The sequence below is a fragment of the Opisthocomus hoazin genome, chromosome 15, assembly GCF_030867145.1.
Source record: "Opisthocomus hoazin isolate bOpiHoa1 chromosome 15, bOpiHoa1.hap1, whole genome shotgun sequence".
Lineage (NCBI taxonomy): Eukaryota > Metazoa > Chordata > Aves > Opisthocomiformes > Opisthocomidae > Opisthocomus > Opisthocomus hoazin.
This window is the reverse complement of record NC_134428.1, coordinates 8,657,959-8,673,248: the sequence shown is the minus strand read 5'-3', so window position 1 is coordinate 8,673,248 and position 15,290 is coordinate 8,657,959. Positions and strand designations below refer to the sequence as shown.

General features: G+C 41.0%; 1 protein-coding gene across 4 annotated transcripts in view; it reads left to right on the top strand.

Annotated features, from left to right (window-relative positions):
- The window catches only part of CIITA (class II major histocompatibility complex transactivator), a 33,634-nt gene that overhangs the window by 11,130 nt on the left and 7,214 nt on the right, over positions 1-15,290 (top strand). For all 4 annotated transcript variants that reach the window (XM_075436792.1, XM_075436789.1, XM_075436790.1 and 1 more), the window contains exons 3-14: positions 154-282; positions 700-759; positions 2,703-2,786; positions 3,388-3,447; positions 6,327-6,485; positions 7,688-7,828; positions 7,967-8,023; positions 9,951-10,016; positions 10,417-12,124; positions 12,241-12,414; positions 13,299-13,370; positions 14,716-14,796. In XM_075436792.1, the coding sequence (XP_075292907.1) occupies positions 154-282; positions 700-759; positions 2,703-2,786; positions 3,388-3,447; positions 6,327-6,485; positions 7,688-7,828; positions 7,967-8,023; positions 9,951-10,016; positions 10,417-12,124; positions 12,241-12,414; positions 13,299-13,370; positions 14,716-14,796 (2,791 nt within the window). The remainder of the gene's footprint in view (positions 1-153; positions 283-699; positions 760-2,702; positions 2,787-3,387; positions 3,448-6,326; positions 6,486-7,687; positions 7,829-7,966; positions 8,024-9,950; positions 10,017-10,416; positions 12,125-12,240; positions 12,415-13,298; positions 13,371-14,715; positions 14,797-15,290) is intronic.

Genomic DNA, 15,290 nt, shown 5'->3' with positions numbered 1-15,290 from the left:
CAGTTCTGTTCCTGCTTAGCCAGCATACAATGAAGAGACAAAGCCTTATGCTGAAGCAAGAAATCTGCCTGTTCTTCATGTCCTGCTGTCTGGGCTTTTTACTCCTTGGTTATGGTATTCGTTGAGCCAGTGTGCACTCCTTTTTAATTCTAGATCCTGAAGTTGATGCCAGCAACTGTGATCAGATCAATAATATGGATTATCTGTGTGCATTGGAAAATGGTGAAAATGGGGATGAATTGTATCTCTGTTCCAACACCATAGAAGCTTATGCTAGAATAGGTATGGAAGCAATTTTTGTGTTTTAAGCCATTATTTTCCAATCAATTCCTATAGCTATTTCTTACAAATTCCATTTTCAGTCTAAAGCAGTGACATATACTCAAGTGGCCTGTCCTTCATGCATGGCAGATCTAGCCCGGGCACCTAAACTTGTGCATTGTGGGGAAACAGCTTGTGGTTGTTGGGGGAAAATCTCTCTATTAATGGCTCCTTCTACTTAATACTTCCTGTTTCAACTTCTCCTTTCTCTTGTTCTTTATTTCCTGAACAACAATTTACAAGAAAAATTTAATATAACTCTTCAATTTCACTTATACTGCAGAACTCTGTTAGTGAGGGTAAGCTTGCAAGAGTTTTACTGTGAAATTTACTGTGTCATTACTGTGTTCCTTCTTTTTTTTTTCCCCTTCATGCTAGCTGAATTAGCAGAATATGTACTCAAAGATCAGCAGGAGAAGCAGGTGGAAGACACTTTTGGTAAGATGTGGCAAAGATTAATTTTCTCTGTGACAGCATTCTGGCTAACATCTGTGCTGTGTTATACTTCATCCCCACAATCTGAACACTAGTAATTCTTCTGTGCATGTGGTATCATCTTCTTTCCTCCTGGGAACTGTGTCCGAGGATTTTCTTGGCAAACTTGGAGGATTTTCTGTGTTTTTGCAGGCCTTTCTCAAAGATGGCAGTTTTATCTCTGACCAGGTTGCTGATCATGTCACCATGGCCGTAGTCTATGCACAGCTTAATTGTCTTGTGCAGCGTGTGCCCTCAGTTAGCATCGGACTTATTCTGAGTGCAACACAGATGATATACATTAGTTCATTAAACCTGACCATCCCACAGGACTTAGCATGCATATCAGTGCAGTTCATTCACACTGATTCCTGTCCAGGATGCACAGAGCTGCCTGCGGAAGCGTGTCAAATATTACTTCTCTCCCTGATCCACACAGCAATGGTATAATATACATGCAGTACATGATTCCTTCATTCAGTGCTTGACCAGAGATGATTGCTTGGCTTTTGGTACAAAATCATTGTTTTGGTAGTGGCACAAATGTAGCTGTTTACTATTTCAGAATATATATACTATTATGTGGCTGTTGGGAAATCCGTAGAGTCAGAAAGATTCATGGAATATCTGTGTATCCTGTTGAATGCTTGAGCAAAGTAATTTGGAAAAACTTACCAAAGGTCAGTCTTTCCCTAAGACAATTCTGGCTACAAAAAGCTCATGTGACTTTTTAAATGCTTTTTACTGCTCCCTGGTGTGTTTAGAATTTGGGATTTTTTTGTACTGAATGGCAAAATTTATATTGGTTTTAGAGGAAATGAAATACTGTGTTAGTGGAATCATAGAATCATAGAAAGTTTTGGGTCGGAAGGGACCCCTAGAGGTCATCTAGTCCAACCCCCCCGCAGCGAGCAGGGACACCACTAACTAGATCAGGTTGCTCAGAGCCCTGTCCAACCTGGTCTTGAATGTTTCCATGGATGGGACCTCCACTACCTCTCTGGGCAACCCGTTCCAGTGTTTCACCACCCTCATTGTAAAGAATTTCTTCCTTATATCCAGCCTAAACCTACCCTGTTTTAGTTTAAAACTATTACCCCTCGTCCTGTCACTGCTGTCTCTACTAAAAAGATTGTCCCCATCTTTCCTATAGGCTCCCTTTAAGTACTGAAAGGCTGCAATCAGGTCTCCCCGCAGCCTTCTCTTCTCCAGGCTGAACAAGCCCAACTCTCTCAGCCTGTCCTCATAGGAGAGGTGCTCCAGCCCTTGGATCATTTTTGTAGCCCTCCTTTGGACCCGCTCCAACAGTTCCATGTCCTTCTTGTGCTGAGGGCTCCAGAGCTGAACGCAGTAGTCCAGGTGAGGTCTCACCAGAGCAGAGTAGAGGGGCAGAATCACCTCTCTCGACCTGCTGGCCACGAGTACCTGAGTATTTCCCAACAGAATAATAGTATAGATAACTTCAGAGTTCTTACAACACAAAATATAAAATCTGTTTAGAGCCCATTACTTTGTCTGTTAAAGGATCTAATCCTCTTCGTACATAAAATAAGTAATGTTACAAGTACTGAGATCACAGTGTGATACAGCTGTGATGTTTTATCCTTTGCTCATCATTAAAGCATTGAGAAGTATTTATGTTTTATTAGCCACTGAATTTATGGCAGTAGATTAACATTCTGATATTCAGAAACTAACACAGGGTGACAGAATGTGCATTCAGAGCTCTGTGGCCTTTCTAAATCCTGTTGATCTAGATATGTGTTTTATCATGTGATTTGTTTTTTGTCTCTTATTTGCAGCATATTTCATCTTTGCCTGTTGGTTTCTTTCTCTAGTTTTTTGCTCTTTCTATAATTTTTCTAGGAGAACAAAGGTTCACATTTGGCAATATTTCTTGTTTTTAGCAGGGAATCTTATTTTGGATGAAATGGCTGCTGAAAACACTGAGAAATTTCCTGACATAAAGATGCAGGAATGTCACAAACGAAGTAAGTGAAAAACAGTGAGAGTTTGAAAGGCTGTAGTGTTTGAATTCTAAATTTACATTACAGTACTTTGGTTTTGACACAGCCTCAGTGCATCTCTCATGTAGTTCTTCACAGTTACAACCAGATCTGCCTCCTCTGTCTTTGCTCATCCTGTGTGGGCTGGGAGCGAAAACAGCTCCCCCAGGCACATTCTTTACAATTCGCCAAATTTGTTGTGCTGTAACATGACGTTAAGTGTCTCATGATAAAAAAAGGGAAGAAGTATCTGTGTGACAGTGTTAGCTTTATTTCAGTGTATCTATAGCTTAGCAGCGTTAGCTGAACGATTCCCTCTTTAATAGCAAGAACAACAGCAAAAATCTTTAATTACTGGCACAAAAACCTGCAGCCTAATTGAAACTTCATGGTCAGAGTAAAACAATATGAGGCTTTTCACATTCATGTTGTATACATTGGACTTGCGCAGTTCTGAAATAGCTGAATTGAAACTGATAACACCCCCTTCTACTTCCAAAAGTTAAAATAAGTTTGCATGGTGTAAACTTAAAATTACCAAACTGGTTCAATTTTTGTTGCTTACTATCACCTTTCTTTCTTTCAGCCTTCTTAGGCTCTGCAGAGAGTTGTTCCGATGCTTCAGAACCCAAATACAGGAAAACTGGTAAATTATTGGCTGAGTAGGAAAATATTATTCAACTTATGTTGTCTCATGTTCCAAGGTCTCATCCTCTGTTAGGTATTGTAACTCTACCTTCCAGGGTGAGTTGGCTGTCATAGATTTGATGATACAGCATCGTTGTGCATTTTCATGTTTCTACTTCCAGCACAGTAGAAATCACTGCAGAATCACACTCTTATACACCTCTGACTAAATTACGATGCAACAAATCCATGCCCTCTTATCAGTAGCTATTAACCTGTGCATCTCAGGACCAGCTACATGGTAGCCTGGGAACAGTTGTACCCTTGTGCTCCAAAAGCACATGTTCCTGCCGGGTGATGGAAAATTACTTCCTTAGCATCAGCAGAGGCACAGTTGAACTCTTCTAAATCCATCTGAGAGAAGAAAGCAAAACAGTGGAGAACTGGGTCAGTGCCAAAGTTTGTAATTTTTGTCACGTACACCTTTTGTTTATGACGGGTAATGGGACTCAGGCTATATTTTGGCATTTCCTGGGTTTTGATCCTCTTTGTTCTAAGTATGACACCTTCCAAAAATCCAGTGAAACATCCTAGTGAAAATAATAACTGTGAAGAGACAGATTCTTGGCCCAGCCCATGCTATACAGTCCTTGAAACCAAAGTAAGAATGGGAGAAAGGGAAATTTCTGAGTGCTGCATGCTGTTAGAACATCTACAAGGCAGGACCTGTGGCCAGCAGGCAGGCTGTAACTCGTTCTTAGTGCCTCAGGCATAGCTAAACCAGTGAAATACTCTTCCAAAATCTGTGTGAGAGCAATCACCTTTGGGTGAATATATTATACTGTGTTTTGAAGTGACATATGCATTACTGTATGCTAGCAAACTTCCCAAGCCTCCTAAGGGGAACTCTGACTGTACCAAACCCCATGGGCCATGTACATGTCATGGTGGGCAGCCAAAATCAGCATGTAACCTAGAGAGCCATCCAGAGAGTGCCTGGATCATGGGACTATGCCTCAGCAAAGTTCGGGCCAACAGCTGTCCAGCAATTCCTAAGGAACTGGCCTAGACTGGATGAAAGTCAGAGAGAGCACACACATGCACTGGGACTGTGACCCAAGCTGGTTTTCCAATGTTTGTGAGGGAGACTGAAAAGAATTAGCTGTGAAAAAAATACATCTGCTGGATCTGGAAAGGTAATCAGGGCTCCTACTGAACTGGTGCCTGCTGGTTGCAGTTATTTAGATGCAGGTAAAGTTCCTGGCAGTTAGTACCATTAAAGGTGGATTACCTTCTATCTGCCTGAATTCCTTGATAGGTTTTGATGCTTTTTAAGACCTGTATTTATGCCACAGTAACAATGAGAGTTTTCAATAAGGAAATGACACATTTAAAAAAACCTAAACAGCAAAAACACCTCACCCTACAGAACTTGCATTCCAGTCTACAGTATCATCACAGCACTAACAGGTGCTTTGTAAAGCTTCACCTATCCCTTTCCAGAAAGTGCTCAGAATATTATCACTCCCTCTACCTTACTTGACCCAATGAAGGTGCTGAGGGAAGGAATATATGCATAAAGCAATGTAAGTACTAGGTACAAAAAAGTCTAATTGACAGAAAGATGAGCTACATGACAAAATCAGGAATTTATTTCACCTGTCGTAAAATGAGTATCACAGTATGATCCTGCAAAGGCAAATGCACCAACTCTTCGGAAGACTATCTACAGTAAAGAGGATAATGGGTACTAGAGTTCTGAGTGGTAAGCCAAGGATGAGATTCTTTCAACAGAATTGAATTAAATTTCGCTTTAGAGGTGCCCAACAGTTGGTGGCTAGCTATAATAGTACCTGCACTTACCTGTCTGTAGCAACGCAACAATCCTTGGATAGGAAATTACGTGGGAATTTCACGTGCTGATTTACACCAAGCTGAAAAACACCTTTTAAATTCTGTTTTTATACCACAGTAAAAAAGCAAGATTTGCATAACAAAATAATATATCTGTTCCTGATGAACAACATAAGCACAACCCACCCTCAAGAGCATGCATTCCAGATGGCAGCGTACACTGTAGTGGCTCAAAACCCACACAGGTCTGTAGCTCCTGATAAAACATTAGACCGCAGAAAACAACAAAATAGAGACTTAATTGTCACTGCTAGATAGAAGGGGGAAAGAAAAGCAAAATCAACTCTGAGAATAAGGGTGTGGCAAAATGAAGGCAATCAGCAGACTAGTTCAAAACAAGCAAGTGTATCTTACTTGATTTGTAAGAATCTTTGATAAGCAGATGAAATCCTACAATGCACATGAGTCTCCCTCCCCATTTGTCCTCTTCTTGAAAAAAACAAGTGCTGCAGGCAAGTTACGTCTTTCAAAACTCAGATGTTTGTGACTGTTCTTTGGGAAATCCTCTTAACGCAGACTAATTATCCTTACAAGCACTGTAGTGTCTAAGCAGAGAGTCAGGGTCCTCAGTCTACTGTACTTGGGCATCTCTAACCTTGTGCAATGTTCGTGTGGCAAACCAGGCTTGGGACACTTAGCACAGCCAATGTAAGACCTTGTTATGTCTTATAAGATCCTTTACATCTAAACACATCTGAAGGTTTCTAGAAAGAAGACAGACCAGGAAAGATGAAGAAAAAGAAAATTAAGAAGTGAACTACTGGAAAAAAGTGATTTACTAGAGAATTTCATAAATACATTTTAGATGTTGAGACCTGAGTAGATTTCGGAAAGCTGTTATGAATTGTTCTTGCTTTTGGAAAATCAAAACACAACTGATCAGAATCAAGTGGTTTATGATATGTATTGAGACCTCTTCTTTGGCCCCCTTAACTTCTAGCAATAACCTGACTTTCTCCTTTTCTTTTGCTTTTTTTTTTTAAGTGGACATCCCTGCGGTGTCTGCAGGGAATGGCAGTTTCGTAGCTATGCCTCTCAACAGCCATCCAGTGAGCTCCACCTCGCTAACCAACCAGCACGTGTCCTTTCCTGTTCCTGCTACCAACCCCTTGGAAAGAAGTCTCACAATTCCTGGGATGTACGGTACAGCTATGGGTGTGCACCTGTACACAGGTGGATTTATACGAGGAGAAAACTCTCTTATAAGTCTGGTCATTGACCATGAACAATGGCGGGGAAAACGAGTATGGCAGCTGTTTCAATCGAGCACTTAAAAGTGTGGCACTTACTAAAAGAATGAAAAATATTCAAGGAAAATTAAAAATGCATTGCCCCTAATGAAACAGAATGAGCCTTTCATTTTATTGGTGAAGTCCAGATTAATAAATAAGAGAACAGAATTATTTACTATATGCTAATCTAAAGAAGTACTTACTTGTCTTAAGAAAAGGAAATCGCAAGATTTTATTAATAAACTTTGGTTTACTTCTAATTTCTTTTTCATCCAGCAGTTTGTAAAGGACTGCAGGACAACTATATTTGCAATAGTAGAGCAAAATCAAGGCTGGAATTTTGTTTACAGCAAGTGAGTACTAATCCAAGCGATGGGCTGTGTAGCCACCTTCCCTTGATCACGCTGTGTGGAAGAGGGCGCCCATGCTACGCTGGCAAGTGCTAATGACAAAGACACAATTCAACACCTTTCACTGTTAAATCTATGCTGGAAAGGAACCAAAAAGCAGTGGATAAGTTAGAGGTCTTGAAGTATCTGATGCTAGCTGAAACAGCACAAAGTAGCAGAAGAAATTCTGTCACGCCTGCAGAAACTCAGAGCTGTGGCTGATTAAATTGCAAGCACTGCATCATCAAAAAAATTTCCTGGTGCAGGTTCAGAGGGAGGATGCTTGCTAGCTGCTTGTACAAGCTGCATGATGTGCAATTATGTGGGGAAGATGTAGTGCAAAGTGTGTGGTAAAATTAATTATGTACATAATATTTACACATTTCCTCTCTTCTGGTCCATACGTTTGCAGACTTTGCCTTAAGCACTTTTCCTTTTGTTAATAGAATATCTCTTTAGACTATTGAAAACCAGTGGTCGCTAACAGCTGGATAATCTCTTGTATTTCACGTTCATCGTGCCTTCTGAGTGTTTTTGTTTCATGAATTCTGTGGACCTCATGTGACCCTATGAATTCTGGTTCATAAACTCTCCACTGGGAATATTTGCCCAAAAGCTGCCGGAAAGGATAAACAGCTTTTAGAAAGCTGTTTTCTTTGCTAGCAACCTTTAGAAACCAGGAGCCTTTAAGAACAGAAGAGTAATTATTCTGCACTCATTTCAGGATCTTCAGCACCTTTGATTCCAGAGTGTCTACCTGTTGGCGTGAAAGGGAGCCAAGAGAATACAGGCTTAGCAGAGCCTCCTCAGCAGATACTTAACTTTGTTCTTGGAAATGGCACATCTGATGTTATATTATATCCAGGTAAGACAGATAACCTTTTATCCACATAAATATGCAGAAAGTACTGGAAAATCAGTGATGTCAACAAAGTGCTAAATTCCCTCATTTCAGCTAGTGATAGCTCTGATAGGCTGAAAAATGTCATTTGTTTCTTGCCAGTGCTGACTTCTTCCACGGAAACATTGATATCCCCAAGTTTTCCAGTTAGTTTATGTGGTAAGTAGAAAATGAATTTTTATATATACAGTACTTTGGATTGGGAGAGGGAGCACTTTTCTTCTACCCAAAGCCAATTCTCCCCTCCAGGCTTTACTACTAATGACCTTATTGAGGAAAATAAAAATTAATTAGCAGCCAATCCAATGTGTTTGCTATGAAGCCCAGTTTCTGGAGGAAGTCTTCTTGTCTAGTTAAAACAATACAAAAGCCCAGTGTCCTTGAGCACCATCAGAAGTGGAAGTTGTGCTGGTACTGGCATGGCCTGAGCATCTTCTGAAGCCAGACTGCAGTCAGCTCACATGGGAGCCTCAAAACCAAAATGATGACGACTTATTTAACTAAACAATAAGGAAGCCTAATATACAGAAAGGCTTATAAAGGAATTGGAGCCTTAGTCAAGGTCTAACAGTCCCACCTGTGGTTGCAAACTTTCCTCAGGCACTTTTCTTCCAGCCCTCAGAGAGCTGTTGGAACAGGGAGTTTGATTTCAGCAGTAATCTGGTTTCAGATCGCTGCGTACCCTGGTGATTAGAGCTGCTCGCAGCTTAGTACCAGTGTTGTGTTGCCCTCTGGTGCCGAACAGCACCCCAAAGAGCAAAACTTTGATGTGGGGATCAATAGGCAAATACACCTGGGCTTGGGGAAGTATTTGTAAATGATATATACTGTTTATGTGAGTACACAATACTAGTAATTCCAACTGATTTACAACACGTGTGAGTACGTCACAAACCTCAGAATTCCAAATGCAGCAGAAAAATTTGCACATTAGCTACCAAGCCAGTCGCTTTTCCTGTTCAAATAGTTATTAACACCTGACTGATTTGACCAATGCTGCTTCCCATCTAAATGTCTCAGTACAGCTTTTCTTGGGTTTTCATTCTGTTATATTTATTTAATAAAATAAATAGTAAACCAAAACCAGACCTTTGGACCTTTGCCTTAAAACAGGCATGTCTTCTCTTTATTTAGGATCTTAAGTCGATTTTTCTTCTACAAGGGGAGAACTATCTCTGTATCAAATGTATTCTTTCACTGGAAAAAGGACTTTCTCATTAGAAGTCTGGGGGTGCTTCCCTGCTAGAAGCAACTCTGAGCTGTAACCGTTCCATCTGTTGCTGGCATGCGGGGTGGGAAATGATTTCCAGATCTCTGAATCTTTAAGATTTGGGGTTTTTTTAAACCACATTCTACATCAAGATGAACCAAATATTATGGTAATAAACACACTTGTACAAATCTAGGGAGATTAACCTGTTTTGTTTGGGGTTTTTCTCTGATGTCTCTGCTGACTGTGGTTACCACGAGACTATTGATGAGGTTGGGTTTGTTACAGTCTCTGATAAATTTGAAGTCTGTCCTGTGTCTGCAAAGCTTTTCCTACCAAAAGTTTTGTCAAAACTGATACTCTGTCATTAGCAGTCTGTAGAAAAGATGCTTTCTCTGACAAATTCCCAATTTCTTTGTGGATGGCAGACACTGCTCATCTGACCAAGTGCAAATGTCTGCAGTACTTTGAACACAAACCAGCAAAAAGAAAAGAAAATTGGACGGTACTTTGTCAGGAAGAGTAATGGGTAAATTCTGTTACCAATAGTCACTTCTCTGTGACTTTCATGCTTAGTGCTTGGTTACAAGGTATAGAGTAACGAAAGGAAGCTGTTGCTTTTGATGGCATAAAGAAGCTGGAACCGCTGTCATCTAGTTTGGTGTCATGCTGCCTGCAACAGCTTGTGTCAGCTGAATTGTACCTGTGTGAGGATTTTTTCCTTTCCCTTGTAAAATACAAAAAATTCTCTGGATGATACATAATACATGTTGCAATGAACTTGCAAATTTGCGGAAGTATTATTGTTAAAATTAGCAAAGCTGAATCAATGACTATCTAGGTGTCTTCCTCAAGTATATTTTTCTGTTTCTTCAGGTTTAGAAACGTTCAAAGAAGTACGAGTTCCCATAATTCCTTCTGAAGAACCTTTCAAAAGACCAAGTGAGTTTAGCTCTCTTGAACTTAAAACTCCCAGTATTTTTGGCTAATTTTTCTATGTTTCTTTCCATACAGAGAAGCCATTTGTTGTAGGAGTTGTCGTTCAACAATTTGTGAAGCTGTTACAAGTGTCTGAGCACAATTCCTGTTTTTAAGATGTTAGACTTGTCTACCTTTAGATATCTAGCAGTAGCACCTACTTAGAAGGCCAGTGTACTTAGACAGTTTTATCATATGTGTAGATACCTCCAGAATTATTCAGTTCATAGGTCTAAAAGTGTCTGTTGTGCCTGCACTCCTAATTTAAGTACCATATTACAATCATGTACTGAAACCATCACGAAGCAATGTTGTGATTTGCGGATTGGTTTCTTCAGTTTGTGTGTGCTTTTTATTTCTGTAGAGCCAGTGGAAGCTTTCCATACATCACTTATGGATTATTTCCGAGACGTGTGCAGATCTGTGGCCATGGAGCGTGAAATAGCTCTTGATCACCTGTTTATTGATGAGACACTTGTTCAAAACCAAACTGAAATGAAGACTGGGAAGAACAGTGTAAAAGCAATGGAAAAGGAGCTGATAACTTGCAGTCTGCAAGGGAAGGAAAAGGCAGCCCTTAAAAGAAGCCAAATATTTCAAGTCCCAGGAGGTAAAGACTTAGAGACTAAAGTGATTGTGGTGCTGGGAAAAGCAGGAATGGGCAAAAGCATTCTTGTTCAGAAGATCTGCCAGGACTGGTCCAATGGAGAGTTTTCTCAATTTGAATTTGTATTTTCGTTTGACTGCAAACAAATAAGCTTGCCTGAGAAGCGATATAGCCTGAAGGATCTGCTGCTTGAATTCTTTGTAAAACCTCAAGAGGGAAGCAAAGAGATCTTTGAGTATATCTTGCAAAATCCTGCTAAAGTCCTTCTGGTTTTTGATGGCTTTGAAGGGTTGCATGATCATGAAAATTTTCCTCGTTGCTTGGCCAGCCAGCCTGAAAAAGACTTGTGCAATATAAAGGATCTGCTTTCAGGACTGATCCAAAAAAAGATACTCAATGGTTGTACTTTATTACTTACAGCAAGACCAAAAGACAAGGTGTACCAGTATGTGTCCAAAGTGGATAAGACTATTGAAATGGCAGGATTTTCCCCTCAGCAGAGAGAACTGTACATAACCAAATACTTCAAAGGATTACCCTACTGTGATAATGCACTGAAATTAATCAAAGAGCGTGAGTACTTGTTCAGTCACTGTTACAGCCCTGTTATGTGTAGATTTGTTTGTTTTCTCTGTGAGATGGTACTTGAAATGGGAGACAAAAGCCTTCCTTCAACTCTTACTACAGTCTTCCTGAAATTTGTTCAGCAAAAGATAATACCTATGCAAACAGATGTTACAGCTGTGCAAAATCAAGAGAGTCTTTCTACGCTAGCCCGCTTAGCCTGGTGTCTTGGAGAAAAGCACCAAAGTGCCATGAAAAGTGATCTTCTTCCTTCTAAGGAAGTTAAAGAGTTTGCTCTGAAATATGGATTTTTCCTGCCATTTGCATTCCCCAAACACTCAGATACTGGAGAAGAGGAATTTGGGAGCACATTCTCTGATTTTGTCATTCAGAATTTTTTGGGTGCGCTTCACCTTATGTTAGCAGAAGAGATCAAGGATAAAAGCCTAACAAAGTACCTGTCTTTTCCATCCAAGAAGAAAAAACCTTATAACTGGTTAGATTTAGTGCCTCGATTTTTGGCTGGATTGCTGTTCCTCCAGGATGACCCCTACTTCTGCTCCCTTTCAAATAAGGATGTAAAACAATCAGCTAAGAAGCAGAAAACACTCTTGAAGTATATTAGAAGGCTGCAGATAAATGAGCTCTGTCCGGAGAGGTTACTTGAGCTTTTACATTGTATTTATGAGGCACAAAGCGATTATCTTTTCCAGCACGTGGCCTTAAGGCTCCAGCCAGACCTGTCTTTTCTGGGCATAATTCTTACACCACCTGATGTCCACGTACTGCACTCTATTTTAAAATGGTCAAGAAAAGAGTTTTCCTTGGATTTGCGAAACAGCAGAATTGACATGCAAGGGCTGAAAGACTTGGCTGGCCTAAAGAACGTGGCGTCATTCAGGTTGGTCATTCTCTGTAGATAGTGGTGTCACTCCTAGGATTGTGTGTCGATGACACTTTGATGCAACAACAGCAGTCAGCATACCTGTTGATTTCACCTGTTCTGTCACTTCGCAGGGCCTCCCTCAGTGACACGGTCAGGCTCTGGAAATCTTTAGAACAGACAAAAGACTACGAACTGCTGAGAGCATCAACAGAGAAATTTGTTCTTGATCCCTTTAAGGCAAAGACAATGAAGGACATCAGTGACCTTTCAGACCTCGTAGAGATGCAGGAGAGGATGATCAGTTGGTAGGCTCATTTATGATCAAAAGTCCTCTTAACATGCTAGCAATTTAAGAAAATGGGGGTTCACTGACAGTGCGGGAGAACAGAGTCCTCTGCTTGTCCAAAGGAGAAGTACCTCGGGCAGTGCAAGCTCCTGTGTCATCTCGGAGCATTCTCCTACCCGGCCGTGTGGTGGTGGTCACGGCAGGGCGGAGCAATGACAGCCCCAGGAAGAATATTTGTCAAAACTACCAATAAAAAGCCAGCTGTCATTTTTTTCTTCAGATTTCTTTTTAATCTCGGAGTATGCTCTCCTCCAGTTGCTGTCAGTTACAGAACTTGAGGTAACTGATTTCCCCCCCACCCCGTAGCACTGAGGCCATAAATGAAGGCTTGTTTTGCACCAGTCACGAATGACCCGAGTCCGTCCTTTATCTCAGGAGGCACAAGCTTGCATCATGTGATCTATAAACCCTGTGTTTCATCCCTGCTCGTGATGTGGCTAGGGGATTAGTTGCCATTAAAAGCATGCATAGATGTAGTATTTTGGTTGTGTTTTTTTTCAAATAGAAGTTGTGAGTTCTGTTTTAACACGGGCAGAGTATTTTGATTAAAATATACACAAAAAGCAAGTTTCATGTTGGACAGAAAATGCTGGGTTTAAAAGAATGTATTTGTAATTTTTACTGGAACAAGAGCAAACCACTACAATATGAAAGGCAATTATCAGATTGAAATGAATTGAATGAAGAAAGGTTGGAGAAGAAGTTATTCAGAAGTTCCCTGGTTCTGCAGTTAATTCAGCAGTGGTTTATTTCTTGTAAAAGTTTACTAAGAAATAATTTTTAAAGCACCATTTTTGTTGCTAAAGTATTTCTTACACTCTGGTTCTACTGTGATTTATTTAGTGTGCAAGATGCATCTGGTTGCAGCAGCTATGAAATTCCTGCTATCAAAAACCTCAGAAAACTAGAATTTGCGTAAGTGATACACCTCTCTGTTGATTGATCTATAATTACATTTAAGGCTGAGAAGAGTCATGGGTATCGGCTACAGTCGTTGAACTGATGTATAGTTTGTTTATGGCAAAGCATTAAGTAAACCCCGTCTATTTCTATTTCGCTTTTCTCAGCTAGATTTATTAAGTTATGGCCAAAACTCAAAAATACATCATTTCTGGCTCCTGCAGGGATACAGGTCAACATGCTTCTATCAATTTTGTTTGGTTTTGCTATGAGTTAGCTCCTTAGCAGCAGATGCAGATCTTGTGCCACAGGGTATAAAATATCTTGATTGGGATCCAACTACCTGGGAGATATTTTTTTCTCCAGAAGTGCTCAATTTTTCTCTCTGAGTCTTCTGATGTAATTTTCTGCCCTATCAGAGCTTAGGCCATGAGACAGTAAGATCAGAGAACACCTCCCTATTAAAATGTGTAGCACCATTTTCCTGGAAGAAGGAAGACTGACTTGGAAACACTGACTTTAAATATGAGGTGTAGTAACATTTCTTTTTTCCCCCAAACTGTAAGCAGCCTCCAAGGCTATTCTATGGCTTAAAATATCCTGCCATAGCCTGTGAATTAACCTGGGCCGAAGTTTCACCAGTGCAGTGGAGAACTCTCATCAGGTCTCCATCTGTCTCCTGCCCTCCACATCTGACCCCGTCTTGAACTGCTGTGCTTGGCCTCCCGTCTGATTTTATGCTGCTTCCTCTTGTCCTTTCCTCTCCTACTTTCCCTTTGGTTTAAACTTTTGTAAAATTCGGTCCTTTTAACTTGGCTGAACTTGTTGTGATACCAAGGAAACTCCAAATAAAAGGTTAGCATCTGAGGGACAAATGCTTGGAGCTGGAATATTAAAAATAAGTTTATGCTTTAACCTGCAGTAAAACATTGACCATAAGTTCATCTGAATTGCTGGGATGGGGGGGGGGGGAAGGTGTGATGTGGAACATTTTTTTTAATCTCTGTTATGAAGATCATAATACTTACAATGAAAACCCTGAAAAAAGTAGAAAAAGAACAGATATATAGGAATCTAAAATAAGTGAGATGAGTCTTGCAAAGAGCAACAAAAAAAGAGGCAAACGCACACACTGCTGCTTCTGTGCTGGCAGCTCTGCCCTGTCTGACCGCAGCCTTGCCGGGTTCTCATCTGGAGGCTTCAGAGCAGAAATCCTCACTGCGGATTGCCGGGAAGGGCTGCTTCTGAGGAGTGTCAACTATCTTGCATTTGGGGCTGCAGGGCAAGATCTTAAAAATTCATAACTTTTGCTGTTTCTGAGCATGTGAAAAAACTGCTGCATGTCTATGTTTTCTTCCAGACTGGGTCCAGTATGTGGCCTACGGGGATTCCTAAAACTCGTGGAAATCCTTGCAGCATTTCCATCACTTCAGCATTTAGAGTGAGTAATGCTAAAGATTAACTTTCCTCACATTGATCTTCAGCAGCCCTTGGTGGTGGGGGAGCTCATGTACCCAAGAAATACTTTATTTGCCAACAAGACTACTTGCTTTGATGAACAAACCGAACAACAAAAACACTCAGAGAATATAACAGCAGAATGAAAGCTAGTGCTCTGCATCTCCCCTAAGACACTTGGTAGCAGTTTGTTCGATACCCCTTCAGTCACTTCCCTGTGCGCTTACGAGCTGGTGGGAGAGGTTTAGCACAGAGCCCCGCGGGGCGCTCCCCCTCCCTGCCACGGCACGGACCAACACTGCTTGTGGGTGGCTTATTTCTCGTCCCGTTCCACAACCTGCCCGAGCCCCGGCTCCCTCGTGTTGAGGTTTCTGAGGGACTCGCGGTCGTGCCTGCCCCAGGAGAGAACAGGCTCCCTCCCAAACCAGAAATAGCGATAGTTTCGGGGGCTAACTTCAGTATTGGTGCCAGTGCTCT